Source organism: Homalodisca vitripennis, chromosome 2, assembly GCF_021130785.1.
Source record: "Homalodisca vitripennis isolate AUS2020 chromosome 2, UT_GWSS_2.1, whole genome shotgun sequence".
NCBI classification, from domain to species: Eukaryota; Metazoa; Arthropoda; class Insecta; order Hemiptera; family Cicadellidae; genus Homalodisca; species Homalodisca vitripennis.
This window is the reverse complement of record NC_060208.1, coordinates 11346970-11362617: the sequence shown is the minus strand read 5'-3', so window position 1 is coordinate 11362617 and position 15648 is coordinate 11346970. Positions and strand designations below refer to the sequence as shown.

General features: G+C 33.0%; 1 protein-coding gene across 1 annotated transcript; it reads left to right on the top strand.

The window, feature by feature from the left end:
* Positions 1-1944: 1944 nt before the first annotated feature.
* Positions 1945-15352, top strand: LOC124353559 (galactose-specific lectin nattectin-like). Its single transcript, XM_046803454.1, has 6 exons — positions 1945-2062; positions 5406-5610; positions 7495-7677; positions 10379-10449; positions 11659-11767; positions 15094-15352. Exons 2-6 carry the CDS (start codon positions 5538-5540, stop codon positions 15327-15329), a joined length of 672 nt encoding a protein of 223 aa, XP_046659410.1. The 5' UTR covers positions 1945-2062; positions 5406-5537; the 3' UTR covers positions 15330-15352.
* Positions 15353-15648: the final 296 nt, after the last annotated feature.

The following is a 15648-nucleotide window of genomic DNA, read 5'->3' as shown; positions in this document are numbered from 1 at the left end:
TTTAGCTTTGTTCAGAAGAGTAGCCAAGAACAGGTGTTGATTTTTCCTCATTTGAAGCTTTTGAGGGATTACTCAATGAATCCTCCACGTGTAACTTAAGAGTTGAGTCATCACCATTGAGGGCGAGAGTGGGTAATTTGTAAAAGTATCAAAAAACGTCCTCCTCCTCATGTGATGTTGCAATATATAACCAAAAGAGATTTTAAATGTACAACCCTTCAAATTTAAGGTGAGGTAAGGGGGTCTCATTGAGATTCAGTAAAAGTTTTCGTAATCGCATAATTAACGTTGTTGGTATTCATTTTATATTTTTACAAACGTACTTTATTGGGATTTTGAGGTTGAACGGCTTGTATGAGAAATCTCATACGAAACAATTTACCACACACTTTTTGTGAATATGAAGATACATAAAATATGTTTGGAAAGAATGATAAAGACGAAAAAGACTTCATAGATCGTGTCATTTGTAAAGATGTTAATGTAAGATTCTTTTTTATGTATAAACCATGAATACGTTTGGTGGTTCGATTCTAGTCCTAGACAATAAATGTTCTACTTTTACGGTGACAGCCTGTCAAGAATGCTGGGTCATCCTCAATAACACAATTTTTACCATAGAATCGACTTTTAATCGTGCTTTTAATCGATGACTTAACGAGGATTTTGGACATGCCAGAGTAAGGAGTTCTTGGCGAGTTTAAGGCTTACATTCTACAGTTTCAGTGAAAATGATTGGGGTTCTCCGAATTACAATCATCTGAGCTACAGGGGCTGCGTGTATTTCCTGGGAGATATAAAGGGGAGGAAGGCTTAAACAACGTACCGAGTGACTGACTTTCAAAAACTTATGTTTAATAAAAATTTGGAAGAAAACGAAGAATTTGATGACCATTGCTGTAATGGGTATTCCCCCGAATTGCCTCCGGGTATGATGAAGAGTCCAGATTAACGAGTCTAAATTTGCTGAGGAACAATATTTGACGGTAAAGCAATAAATAAATATACTAATGAGCTATATTGTTGCAAAATAAAAATTAATATTTCTCGTATACGTAGGCATAATCCCAAGAGGTCCACCATTTATTAGTTATATAATTCTTCATAAATCTTCATTAACCAGTATATACTGTATATGACAGATACGGCCAAATACAACATATTTAAAATACACAGGGTCAGTTTTTTGGCGTGAGAATATATATATATATATATATATATATATATATATACACATATTATTGGCGTGAGATATATATTCTCACGCCAAAAAATTGACCCTGTGTATTTTAAATCTCAAACCTGTATATTAGATCATAGTACTCTAAGCATATTTCCATCAGAGCATGAATTTAACAATGAAATAGTTAACGCGTGTGCTATGACATATTGCGACCTCTCATGTTGCCGCCAGTTTAAGCAACTTTGAACTGTACTGCTTTGAAGTGTCTGCTTCTTGCATAATCTAGATGAAAATACGTATTATCATGTATATGCAGTTTTCCCAATATCTCACTGAAACAAAGGTACATTCTAAAAGGATACGATATCAAAATAATACAAGATACTTTGAGACAAAATCACCTTTATGGCCAACTTTACATATATTTGAAGAGTCGACGTTGTGAAAACGTATGTACAATCGAAGTCAAAGACTGCAAAATGCAACAGTAAGGCTAGTTAAATCGTAAATGTAAAGCAGAAAAAAGAGAGGGCATAGGGTGGATCCCTGACACAATCCAGATAACTAACTTCAAGATGTATACCTAACCTTTTTTTCCAACACTTGAACTGGACATAAAATATTATTGAAGAATATTACAAGATTGCTAAGGACTTTTCTCATCACAAGTACAAAGGTATTTCGCCATCTACAATCCGGTTTACTAAAGACCAAAATTTTCCTTGTGGGGGAAATAACACGCCACATACGCTTTGCACTTTTCCTCGAGAGCGAACCAAGTATGACACAGCTGGTGTGGAGTTCAAGGTCACCCAGATTACCAGAGTATACTTCCTCAGAGCGGTCAGCGGCATCGAGGACAGAACGTCTACTGAGCAAGTACGTGCTTATATATTTCCCTACATCTTCTCGGTTAAGCTTCATACATATACAATATACAATTAACTGTACACACTATACTAGCCTTTTATGCAGCTGTGTATAAACATCGTGCAATACGTCCTTTTACGCAGTTCTCCTCCTTTATACACTTATAGCATAAGATTGTGGTATAGCCATTATACTTATCATTTGTATTACATCCATGTACTACATTATCTTTTAGAGGATAGTAATGTACGTTTATTACAAGTGTATTTATAGACAAGGTAGGATTACGTCACACCACACTTAACAAGCTTCACTATACAGATAATGTCTTTCTCAAGATGTCCTATGGACAGACAGACAATCGGGGTCTTTTCTAGTATGTCCCCGCATTCTCTATTTTAATTTCTATAGCCACCAACTGTTTTTTTTCCATTCATTATTACAGAGCGTGAGTCTTATCGATATTATACATTTTTTTTATTAGTTCGTAGGGCAGTAGTCCAGGTACTACTTCTAGTATAAACTCGTCTTATCTTAACAGTGATAAACGCGCGCCGCTTATCTTTTGCCTGTAATGAAACATGCGTCAGTTCTGTCTGATGTTTTTGTGTGTAATCAGTCATGGCGTTATTGATCTGGGCTTGGACTTTGCAAGCTCGAGTTAATGTTTTTTCTGAAAGAGCAAGCAGCGCGAAGCGCTGCGCAGCGGGCAAGCAATGCGTGATCTGAGTTTTAAATAGGCAAGGTAGGGTCTTTTGTGACTAAAGAAATAGAGATATTATTTATATACACCGGGGGAAATTTCCGGCAATAAACTCGTTTTTCAATTGTTTTTGCAAATTATTGTCAAAAACCTAGCTTAACCTAACCTCAATTACCTTTATAAATTACATTTGTAGCCCTAGTAACGTAATCTAACTTATAGAAAATTAAAATAGAGAATGCGGGGACATACTAGAAAAGACCCGACAATCGTACAAAAATGAATTGGACACAAACATGACGCATAAGAGAGCTTATATTTTAGCAACGAAATTTCATGCAAAATTTCAAGTCTACATATGAAATTTTTTATGTACATGATTGATACATTCACATTTTTGTTCACGAAATTGGCTTTCATATAAGTGATTAAATAATAAAATGTGTTATATGTCACATGTTTGAATGAGTGTAATTGATTTCTTTCATGTTTGATTGTCTCTCTGTCTGTCTATGTCCATATACATCGAGAAAGAATAGAACCTTTAGAGAAAGAATAGAAAAAGAATAAGATATTTAGGCTTGAATTGTTTGTGTGCATCTTCAGCGAATTCCCTCCTATAAAGAAATGAATGCCCTGGAAATGCAATGTAAGTATTATTTCTGTCACAATATGTTTTTCTTTCTCTTTGGAGTTGCGGATAGCAGAGTTATTAGCATCTTTGGTTATCAACAAGACACCCAAGCGATAAGACCAAACTTTATCGCGCATAGTGTACGAACACAATACAATAGTCTGCTAAAGTAACAAAATAAACAGTTATAACCTATATTATCTGAAAATCCATCACAAATAAATCAGCATTTAACTAGCAAACTAAGTGTTAAAGTAATTAATACAGTTTTTCTCTTGACACAGAATAGAATATAGAATAGAATATACTTTATTCCAGAAAATATAGTTTACAAAAATTTACATCAGTACTGGTAGGAATTACTAGCCACAGTATCCAGTAAGCGTGGCTAGCTCAACTGAAAGTTGTACTTAATTGTATAATGTTCAGTCAAAACTTAACAAGTAAATTGTGCGGTTAATCTGCAGTGTGCACACCCCACAGTTAACATTATTTTAAACATAACATTTTTCAATTATAACTTTACAAATTAAAATCTTTTAATATAAAACTGTACAAATTCCTAAACTAAAATTTGAAAAAAGCTATCAATATTAATAAAATTTAAAAGCCAACTTTTCAATTTATTCTCAAATTTGCTTCTATTTTTACAATTTTTCATTTGTAAAGGCAAAAGATTAAAAAATTTTGGACCCAAAAAAGAAAAACTTTTTTTGAAAATTGACTTATTTACCTTCGGTCTCATGAACAGCCCCAGTATGTCACCTCTTGTTCTTTGGTAAACTCTGTCATTCCTGTTTCCACTTTTCTCATAGAAAATTTTTAATACTTTGAATAAAAATAAATATTTTAGTGGTAATATTCTTAGATATTTATAAATAGGTAATGCAGATTCATATCTTTTCCTTTTTGCAATTATTCTTACGAAGTGGTTTTGTGTTACATTCAACGGTTGTATGGTTATATTGTCAGCAGCTCCCCAATTTTCTATACCATAATTCAATTTAGAATGAATTAGCGCAAAATAAAGTGTTCTCATTAATTTATCATCAATAAATTTCCTTAAAAAATAAAAACTTCTGATATTTCTTCTTAAACCTACTTGAATGCTGTTTATATGCGGTTTCCAGCTCAGTTTTTCATCAATGTTTATTCCTAAATATTTAATTTGTTCAACTTGATCAATAATTTCACAATTGCAGTTTGAAATGGCTTGACAATCTAATCTATGAAATTTTAGCACATTATTGAATTGGTATCCTTTTAAGTCAAAATTTATAAACTTAGTCTTAGAGGCATTCAAGACCATTCTGTTGTTTTCACACCATTTCCTGACTTTTACCAAATCTTCTCTAATATGATTCCAGATGTTTTCCCATTGTTTTTCAGAATATCTAATCGCAATATCATCAGCAAACCCTATAATTTTTCCATTTAATGGTAATCTCAGCAAGTCATTTATGAAAATTAGAAACAACGTTGGACCAAGAACGGAGCCTTGGGGGACTCCTGTATTAACAATCTTCGCGTCACTGAATGCATTTGATATTTTAACTTTCTGTTCTCGATTTTCAAGATAGCCTGCAAACCAGTTTAAAGTGTTACCTCTTACTCCTAAGAGTTCCAATTTCTTTAATAAAATCTTATGGTTAACCAGGTCAAATGCCTTACAGAAATCAATAAAAACTCCAGCTGCTTTATAGTTATTATTAAAACTAATGTAAATTTGTTCTACAAATGTTAATATAGCTCCTTCTGTGTTTTTCCCTTTTATAAAACCATACTGATTAGGACTAAAGAAGTGTTTATTGTTTAAAAAATCAATCAACCTGTCTTTCATGCATTTCTCTATAATCTTGGATATTACAGATAAAAGAGCAATCGGTCTGTAATGTTGAATTAAGTCCTTCGAGCCTTTCTTATGAATGGGCACAACAATTGACTCTTTCAGTTTACTTGGGAAAACACCACTGCTAAAACTCAAATTTATTAATGCTGCTATAACTATAACACAGATAAATACAGGAATGCACAGTTGTAATTTACTGTAACGTTCCATTGGATAACCTACAATAAGAACAACCTACAATACCTGGATAAGAAGACGACTTTGGTTGCATTCAGTTTTGCCAACTCTTGCAGTGAACATGTCCCATGTGCTTTTGATATGTTTACTTATCAACGTTGCCTGTGTCTTTGGACAAAATGATGACTCCGTATGTAAGTACAGTAGTGATTAAACACCAGGTGTAATATTTAGTACTCTAGTACTATACTTCTTGATTCTTGAGTTTTAACACCAGGATTATAAAATATAGAAAGGAGTGGATAAAAATTTAACACAAAAGAGGAATTGCATAGCTATCTAAATTTTAATGAAGATCCTCATAACGTTCAAAATAGCAATATAAATAATAAGACAAACCTAATTTTTGAAAATATTTACCTGTTAAATACAGTATAATAATCAAAATTAAAAATGTGTTACAAGTGTCATATAAACTTAACGTTGAAATGGTCCACAAGTCTATATTTAGTTGTTTATTATTTTCTTTACAGGTTTAATGTACACAAATTATGGTGTAAGGCAATAAAATGTTTAAACAATTTTTTATTTGGATATTTATTATACTAATATAAAGATAATACTGTAATGTGGAGTTAGTAACTTAACATATATAACTAACAACCTATCATTATTGCGTATATTTTGCATTTATATACATATAATAATATAATTAATAGCATAAGAAATGGTTTGCAAGAGCAAAATTAAATAATAATTTAATGATTGATAGGTTAAAATAAACAAAGAGCAGTATTTTAATTATTATTAGTTAAGTACTAACTACAAAAATTACAATTATATTATTATCAATTACAATTACAGTATGGCCCATGACTATGATTACGATTGAATTAAAAGAAGGTCCAGTATGTGTTGTTATGGTCACATGTGCTAAAGCACGTGTTTGACGACATTCACTCAAGTTTTATATTTATTTTAAGTAGGGTGATAATTGCTTTAAAACATATAGTATATAACTTACTGGTGCTGTAGGTATTCGACTAAAGTAAATATAAGGCTATAGCGACAGGTTATAATTAGGTATTTTAAACTTCGTTGTGGTGCAAATTCACTTCTTATCAAGAATATGTATCCTACAAAGTTGAAGTTCTCCACTAGGATTGATTAGTTTGATATGATTATAGTTTTTTTGTTAGTAAAACTTTGTATGCAAAAAGTATAATGGTATATAATACATCAAAATCAGATATTATAAACGGCCATCATAGCTTAAAAAGCTTATTACAGGCAGTACTTTGGTGCAAGAGTAGGTGTTCCTTAACGTTTTCAAACAAACCTTTATGCCCAATATTTAGTATGAGTGACCTTAGTTCCAAATGGGTAAAAGGTGTACACAAGGCTTCACCTGATTTTAAAAATACTTTACACAGGAAATGGTGAAGACTTTATTCATTACTTCTTCCAAAGACCAAACAAAAAAAGTTTAGATTTAATCATTATTTTAATTATAAAATTTTCCGAGCCTCGTGAGGGTTGATATGTCTCATACTGTATTAGCTTCCACCACCATTTCCGTGATTAAAGCTCCTATAATTTTAATATTTAATAGCATTATTTAAATTGACATGCAACTTGGTCGACTATGGAATGTCTTCTAACATTTCGAGAACATTAAGATGATAAAAATTGTTATAATAAGACGATATTTTAGGAGATGTGGATGTCTGAACATTTTTATTTTATTGAATTATAAAACGTTATTTATGTTATTCAATTTTTACTGTCACACTAAAAATGTGCGGAGTCTGGACTTAAGCGTTACAGTATAATAAAGTATAGAATGTCTTATTTACCAGATGATGTTAGGACTAAGAAGCCCTCTCTAACCTGGGGACCAACGGCTTAAAAGTGACTTCCGAACCACCCACCACCAATGGCCGGGCAGGGGGGCTTCTTGCAAGGACAGGATCGCTCAGCGGTCACCACCCAAGCAGCAGCCACGCTCGACGTTGCCTGATACTGTTTCGGTTTAGTACAGCCTCGTAAAGTGATACAGTGTGTTCCTCTTATTTCAGCGCCTCCGCAATGCATTGTTAACGGAGACTGCGGTGCCGCAGAAACCTGTGTCAACCTGAGTTGCCAAAACCCTTGCCCTGGCACCTGTCAGGGTAACGCCAAGTGTGAGGTCCACGACCATGTACCGTACTGTTCCTGCAAGCCCGGCTTCTCTGGGGACCCTTTCACTGGTTGTCAGCAAGGTGAGTTCTTCTTTAGAGATCGTTGGTCAATCATCCAAAGGAGGACTTTTTCAGCTTTCTCCTTGTTGAGGACTATCAGAAATTTTGACTAAATAAAATAAATAGGACTCAAAGGACTCGACAGACATAACAAAAGTCTTACCAGCAAAGTAAGAGGTAACTCCATCACAAGGGTTGTTAACTGAGACAAATTATGTACTCAGTTTGTTTACAGATTTCTCTGCCCAGTGATTTCCTCGTGGCTATGTGGAATTTAATTTAATATTCTTTAAATCTGATTTAGATATTCTTGACCAAAAAAATTAAGTTCTTCTTTGGACCAAAAGAAACCTGTCCATTAAGACTCCAGCCTTTCTATCAAGAATATCGCACACACAGACAGACAGATAACGCCATGGTTTTAAGAAGGAACGGTTTGATCCTTAATAACGTAATATGTTGTGTATTTATTATCTGATGACTGTATTTTTGTTTGCACTTCTTTGCCTCTAAATTATTTAAGTTAAATTATTAATGGTTTTGCCTCTCAGGATGGACCTATTATGTGCTAAAATTCCACTGAAAAAAATAATTACCACTTACAAATTTTAATACATAGAAATGAAAACAGTTTATACGAAAATAAACTACCCGGAAAAATGTGTTGCTAGAATAGAAAACCTCTAAAAACCCTTTGCCTAGAACTTTAAAACAGGTTAAAGTTTACTTTATTCATACGATATTTTCCTAAACATAAAATCTTTAAGAAAAGTATAAACATTTTATTTTTTGTTATTATCATCCAAAATCTACAAAAAATACTTTTAAATCATTGTATTTGTGATACACACTTTTAAGTAAACTCATGAAAAATAAGGCTCAAAAATGTACTTTTGTTTCTTTAAAAATCTTTTTCTTTTTTCATTCAAATTGATTACAGCTGATAACGTTAGTTTAATTAAAGTTTCACAAAAGCCAATCGGCTATAATTACTAAAGGTCTAGTGCGAAAGTTAAGCTTGCTCTCTTTTAATTAATACGTAAAATCTGGAATTATTCAAAATTGTAACGTACGCTTCTCGTTAAATTTTAAAATTTGGTCTTTATTTTGATTTGATAACTGCTACAACTGAGAAGCCCACACCACAAAAGTAGGGAGTAGCAACTGTATTCTTGGCAATTTTCAAGTATCGTTTTTCGACGTCAAACCAAAGGCGTCCAGCCTTTAACGAAGATGTTCTGATGTCAACCAGTTGTTCACTATCTCCAACGTTTAGATACAAAGGGCGTATTTATTATTTACATGAATTTGATACCCACATTATAGAGTTGACATTGTTGACAAGAGACGCACATCAAAATACATTTTTAGTTTGGAAAGGTATTATGCAGAAATACGTCATTAGGAGTTTCCTCCACAGTCAAATAATTTTCCTCAATAAAGTGTTTCAAGGTGGGGGAAATCTTGTGTAATCCTCTTTAGCCATGATAGTCCTCCACAGATCGAGTTTCTTTTTAAAAATTTCCGCTTTGCTAACAGGTTTAATATAATTTTTATATTACGGTAAACTTTTGAGAAAAATTAATAAGAATAGCTAAGTTCGATAGGAAGTTTTTTTATCAATAAATTTGTTGTCACTGGCATGATTTTCATCCTTCAGGTAAGCATATATTTGGGTGTGTCAGCTCAAACACCCTAGGATGGAAGTTACCAAGAGACAACCAACGAGAACTTTTGCAGAATAAAACACACGAGTGGCTAGATCCCATGTCTTTCTGTATTTGTTCAAGAGATCTTTGATTTTTAGGAGATCCCATGTTCTTCTGTATTTGTTCAAAAGGTCTTGGCTTTTTAGGAGATCCCATGTCCTTCTGTATTTGTTCAAAAGACCTTGGCTTTTTAGGAGTGGTTGATTGTAATGACAATGTTGATGATGTCGCTTTTGCCCGAACGAGATCGTGAAGCCCTTTTTTCAACCCACCATTGACTGTCACTACCAGTACACATTCCAAATCATTTTTGCCAATAAATGCAGAATCTTAAGGTTATCTAAAATATTCAAACCGTTCTTGGCCTTTAGTGCATCCCTTGGTTACTTTACAGAATTACATACTTTACTATAGGTGCTGTCGTTAATAAATCTGGCATAATATATAAAATTGGTCTTTTTGTGATTGTCAGTAGTCTCGGTCAACTTCATTTCAAAATCCTTCCTTTTAGAATAAAATTAAAATCAGCTGATCACTAATTTTTTTGTCATGTTGTCCATCCCATGACTGATTGTAATGCTCCACAAGGCTACTCTGTAACTTTAACAACAGAACCCCTGGCAGGATATCTTTGAGAAGCACTGCACTAAGAGGAAGTGAACTGGAGCTAAAATTAATTTTCACATCCTCTCGTATGAAATCTTTGACACAGATTATACTGTCAAGATGATTGAGATTATGTTTAAAACTAGATGCAAATAATTTAAGTGATTACTGCGTTTAGTTAACATGTATAAATTATCCGAATATAATCAAAACTTTAAACAATAACAGTAAAGTTAGATTGTATTTTGTTCAATTTGGTTTTATAATTTCAAAGTCATGGTCACAAGATATATTTCCTGAAGCCAAGAAAAATGTTATAAACGTTATTATTATAACACTATAGGCATCTTAGGAAATAAGTGTTTGACATTTTGGAACTTCTTATTAGGTATCAAATATGTTTTCAGAGACACCAAACTGCACACCTTCTGGCAGTCCCCGTGGAAAAAAGGTTTATAAAGTGGAGCGCTTTATAAAGGTAGGTTAACACTGGAAAATTTCTTACTTCTCCTGGATGGAAAATTGTTTAGAAGGAAAGGTAATACAAGATATCATAAAATGAAAATCGTAAATTTACGAGTCAGAGAAAGTTTTGGATCCAGACAGTATTTTCGTATCTGGATGAAAACAGTTAACGTACTTGATACATTATTTCAAGTTTAATAACTTGAAAAATTTAATTAGTGATTTATATTCGCTAAATAATTGTTTCGCTCATGTATGTTTATTCGTAGCTAATAATATTGTTTTCAATAGTAAATTAATGTCGTATATGATTTTATTATATATTAGACGATTTTATTCAACGGAATTAAAACCCGTATTGAATTCCATGAGATCTAATATAACTTGCTTGGAAAATTTATTAAAAAGAGGGTAGGCTACTATTGTTGTTTTATGATCAGACTCAAAGAATTTTTCTCAGAATATTACAGAATATTAGCAACGGCATTAAGAACCATTCAACTTTTACAGATTTAAAGATGGTAGTCATATTAGCTTCTCAATTTTATTAATATCTTGTTAATTTGAATATTCAAAACGTATGCGACAGATTCATAAAAATACATTATTTGTGTTGATTGATTTTTGTATGGATGAAAAATAAGAGAGCCTGCAAATTAATTACTTTTTTCCATTTTCAAAAATTAATATAAGCTATTGCTGCAATATAAATAAATAAATGGCACTTTTGTATTATACGGAGGCCATTCTATCCATATCTACAACTTTAATTACGCGATATAAGTAGGTAAATACATACGAACGTATTATAAATAGAGTAAGTTTAAGTTAAACTTTACGAGTGCTCACGCGGTCTGAGCTTGGATTTGATGGTTGTTTTTTTCCTTGCGCCAGTAGAAACGTCAGATCACGTGGACGACATGGCACGTGATCTGAGGTCGGCAAACCCGATCGGAAATGTCCTTGACCATAAGTGCGAGCTTCGTTGCCGCACTTCTGACGAAAACAAGCTCAGATCACGTGACCGCTCGTTAATTCCAATTTTAAAGTTTGGTACTTCGAGTAACATGTGTATGATAACCTAATCTATACCTACGTCTAATCTATATCGCGTAATAACAAGTATTAGATAGGGACAGAGTATAATAGTGACCTCCGTGTAATACAAAAGTACTATAAATATATATGACTATTATACATGCATGGAAGTTCTTTTGCACAGGTCAATTGGTACGCTGCATTAATTCACTGCAAAAGTCATGGCGGAGCGTTAGCCACCATTCGGTCTCAGGAAGAAAACGAACAGATCAAAGAGGAGATCCGCAAAACAAGTAAGTATTTACGTGAAGTATTTATTGAACTGATAACACACATTACATTCTAATTATGCAGAGTGTAACAAAACACTTTACACAAAAAATTGTAGGATACTGCCCATAATGAATGGGCCAAGAAGGGCTAACAGCTAAATGCAGCATGTTAAGTTTAGCTCCAGTTCACCTTCCTCTCAGTGCAGCGTCTAGAATCTGACGCTATCGCAGACTTGACTCCTGAAATGTACGTCTGAAGAAGTTAAAAAAAATGTTCGTCTGAATAGATCCAAAAATAGTTGTTGAAGAAGAACGAAGAAGCTCAAACTCTTTGCATCGTTTCGACATCAGAGACACCTAGACTACAGAAAGTAGTGCAATCTAGGTGAAGAGATATTCTCATTGTCACATCAGGTGCACTGCGATGTTAACTGATACGATCCTAAGCGTGTTCAAGTAACCAAGCGAGGTAAAGTCTTTTACACATCATGCAGGTATCATAATGGTGGGAAGGGTTGATAATATAATATTAATGTTCTAAGTATTAATAATATTAAATTTATTTGAGGCAGCATAGAAAATAATCGTACAACATTTTAGTTCCATATCTTTACTGATTTCTAAAATAAAAACTAAAAATATATAGACAGACAAAATGGTAAGCAAAGGGAGATAAACCATTGGTTGCATTTAGTTTTTAGCTTAACTTGGTCTGCCAGAAGACAATATCCTAAAGCTTTTTGTTACACCCTGTATATAGCTGTCGTTTTAAAGAAGCGGTTTTGATTATAGTTGTTTTGAAGATAGTTTTAGTTCAAGAGAACAATATCCATCCCAATTAAATTTGTAATGAAAAATGTATAAATTATAATGTAATGATGACTGTTGATCCAAATTTTGTATTGTTTGAGTTAAAAATACCAAGTTTAGAAAATGCCTCCCTGAACTTTATATCCTGAACTCATTTTTCAACAACTTCAATAGTACTTTTATTAAATTATTTCGTTACTATATAGTTGGTTTAAACGTTGTAATTATTTACGAGGCAATTTATTGTAATTTAAACAATTATTTTCAGTAGGATATTGTCCTCCTTGCAACCAACATAACAGCTATAATCTATATATATAAAAATGAAACTGTTCGTGTGTAACAGCATCACTCACAAACGGCTGGACGGATTCGCCTAATTTTTTTTTTTAATTTGTTCGTCTTGATCTGTAGAAGGTTATAGGATACTTTCTATCCCTTTCCCGATTCAGGATTCCGCCCCACTGGTTACAGAAATACCCGTAAGAAATGCATTGCAGCAAACATATGTTATTAAGTGAAAGAGTCTTTTCAAATTTTTAATCAGCTGTTCTTTGTAAACATATATAATGCGACAAAAAATATATTTATATATAAATTTCTTTACACTTATAGTTTTAAAGCATAGAGTAAGCTTAAGAGAAACGACAAATTTTGTTTAAACTGTTTCTGCAATCATAATATATAAAAATGAATGTTTGTGTGTTTGTCCTTTATAGACTCAGAAACTATTGGACCGATCACTATGAAAATTTGTATTTTTCTATGTAGAAGGTTTATACGCAATGCCCATTGATGTAACTAACCACCAGGCTGTACTGCAAGATATAAAAGTTATCAAAGCGCCTGCACATTATAAACTGCAATTACAACACAGTAGTTACGTATATTAAAATATCCAAACACTATTTGAAGGCAAAGAAATATACGGGCAAAGCTTAAGAGACGCGTGCGAAGCCGCGGGAAACAGCTAGTGTATTATAAAACTAACTGCTCGTAAGTCAAATATACAATTTTGCATTAAAACACATATGAATAGACTAGAGTACTATTACTGATAATAGAAAAGAAGAATATATATTGCCCTAACAGTGTACTCGTAAAATAAACCCCACTTCTGTAAGTAAATAAAAAAAATAACTTATTCCAAATACTTGGAGTGTGTTTTGAATTTAATATGGGTGTTAATATTGATTTACTTGTATATCAGAATTTTAAGTTGTGTTAATAAGTTTATAACATTTCAATTAAATTTTTTTAAAGTAAAATAGATTTGCACATATCATTTTACAAAATCACACGTACAAAAGGTGTAAAATAACGACATTTTTAATAGCGCATTCATTCAAGCTAACTCTATACTACACGCTAACTCACACTCGTATATTCTCAAATACACATAAAAATATAACATTAAAAAAGTAGTTTTGGTTAAAAATATTTTTAATGGACAACTAACAAAAATTACACACTTTTGTATTCAGTATAGGGAAAAGTTGAGGATTGTTTGCTTATTTATTTATAGTTGTCAAATCAAAACAGAAATCATAGACTACATACTGTAGTGTCCCACCGAACACTTAGTGTTCAGGTGGGAAACACATTTCTGAAATGGTGCACTCTACTTTAAATGAAATTTAAATTTCAAGAAATGAATATTTATTTTACAATTCTTTATCAATAAGCGTTTCTATGAAAGTATTCATATATTATGAAGAAAGATGAAGTGAGTCACTGAATTTAAATTGATGAATAACAATAAAAATCATGTAAAATTGATTACCATGGAAAAGGAATAAATACTTACAAACTAGCAAACTAGCTTTGGATTTAAAAGTCTAGTAGAATAATATAAATTACTATTAACAAATTTTATGAAAGAGATACAAAATATTGATAAATAAATTCTGTATAAGTAAGTGTAATTGTAAAAGACTGTTATTGTAAGAGAATTAATGAATGAGTCAATGTTTATATAAAAATATGTTTGTATTGACACACAAATTTGTGATTCTTCCTCTTAGTGCAGCGCTAGAATGCACCTGATGAGACAATGAGTATATATATATTCACCTAGATTACACTATATTTTGTACTGTAGGTGTATCTGATGTCGAAAACTGGGTAAAGAGTTCATTTTGAACCTCTTCGTCGTTGTCTTTTTTTGGATCTCTTCAAACGAACATTTCAGGAGTCCGTCAGATTTCAGACGCTGCACTAAGAGGAAGGTGAACTGGAGCTAAACTCAACACTCACATTGAACCAACCTTTCGCCCCATAGTTACGTTATGTATAGAACTTACATTTGGCGAGTTTCTTGCAATTTGTTCTGTAGACGTACTAGCGTAGGACACTTGAAACCTATGTCATAAAGTAAAGATTTCATATCTGAATGAACTATTTTATTTGGAACTAAAGGGTGACTTATTCCTTAATGGAATGCGTAATGTTGATAGTGAATTTTCACTAAAAGTCAATTTCAACAAGAGATTTGAATCGCCCATTAATTTGCATTATTTAATGAAACATTTGTGCAGCCTTGCGCAACGATAGATTCTGGACCTCTGGAACGAACTATCCTCAGGGACATTGGGTTTGGATGTCTACCGGGGAAACGCTGCCGGACTTTACAGACTGGCTACCCGGAGAACCAAACAACAATGTGGGCACCGAGCACTGTTTAAACTTTTATGAGAGCAACAATCAGGGTTATATGTGGAACGACGTAACATGTACAGAACTAATGTACCCGATATGTGAGTATTTTGAGTAATAAAACATTTTTATCGAATTTGATACCTCTGTTCTTTATTCATTAATCCCTTTCATCATAAGAGTTCGCAAAGACTTTTTTTCTCCTTTTCGTAAGTTCGCAAAGACGCAGCAGCAGATCACTAAACCGCTTACAAAAAGACACTGGGCGATTTTAGTTCACGCAGGGTGGGGTAAATACCCCTCTGCGGCTGTGATGCCGCCCTCTCCCACTATCCCCACCACTGCTCGGCACTCGCCCGCTTGCTCTATTCCCTGACCTGATCGCTGCCACTTAGCGGCTAACCTCACATCAAAGCTCAAGTTCCCTGGATACGTCT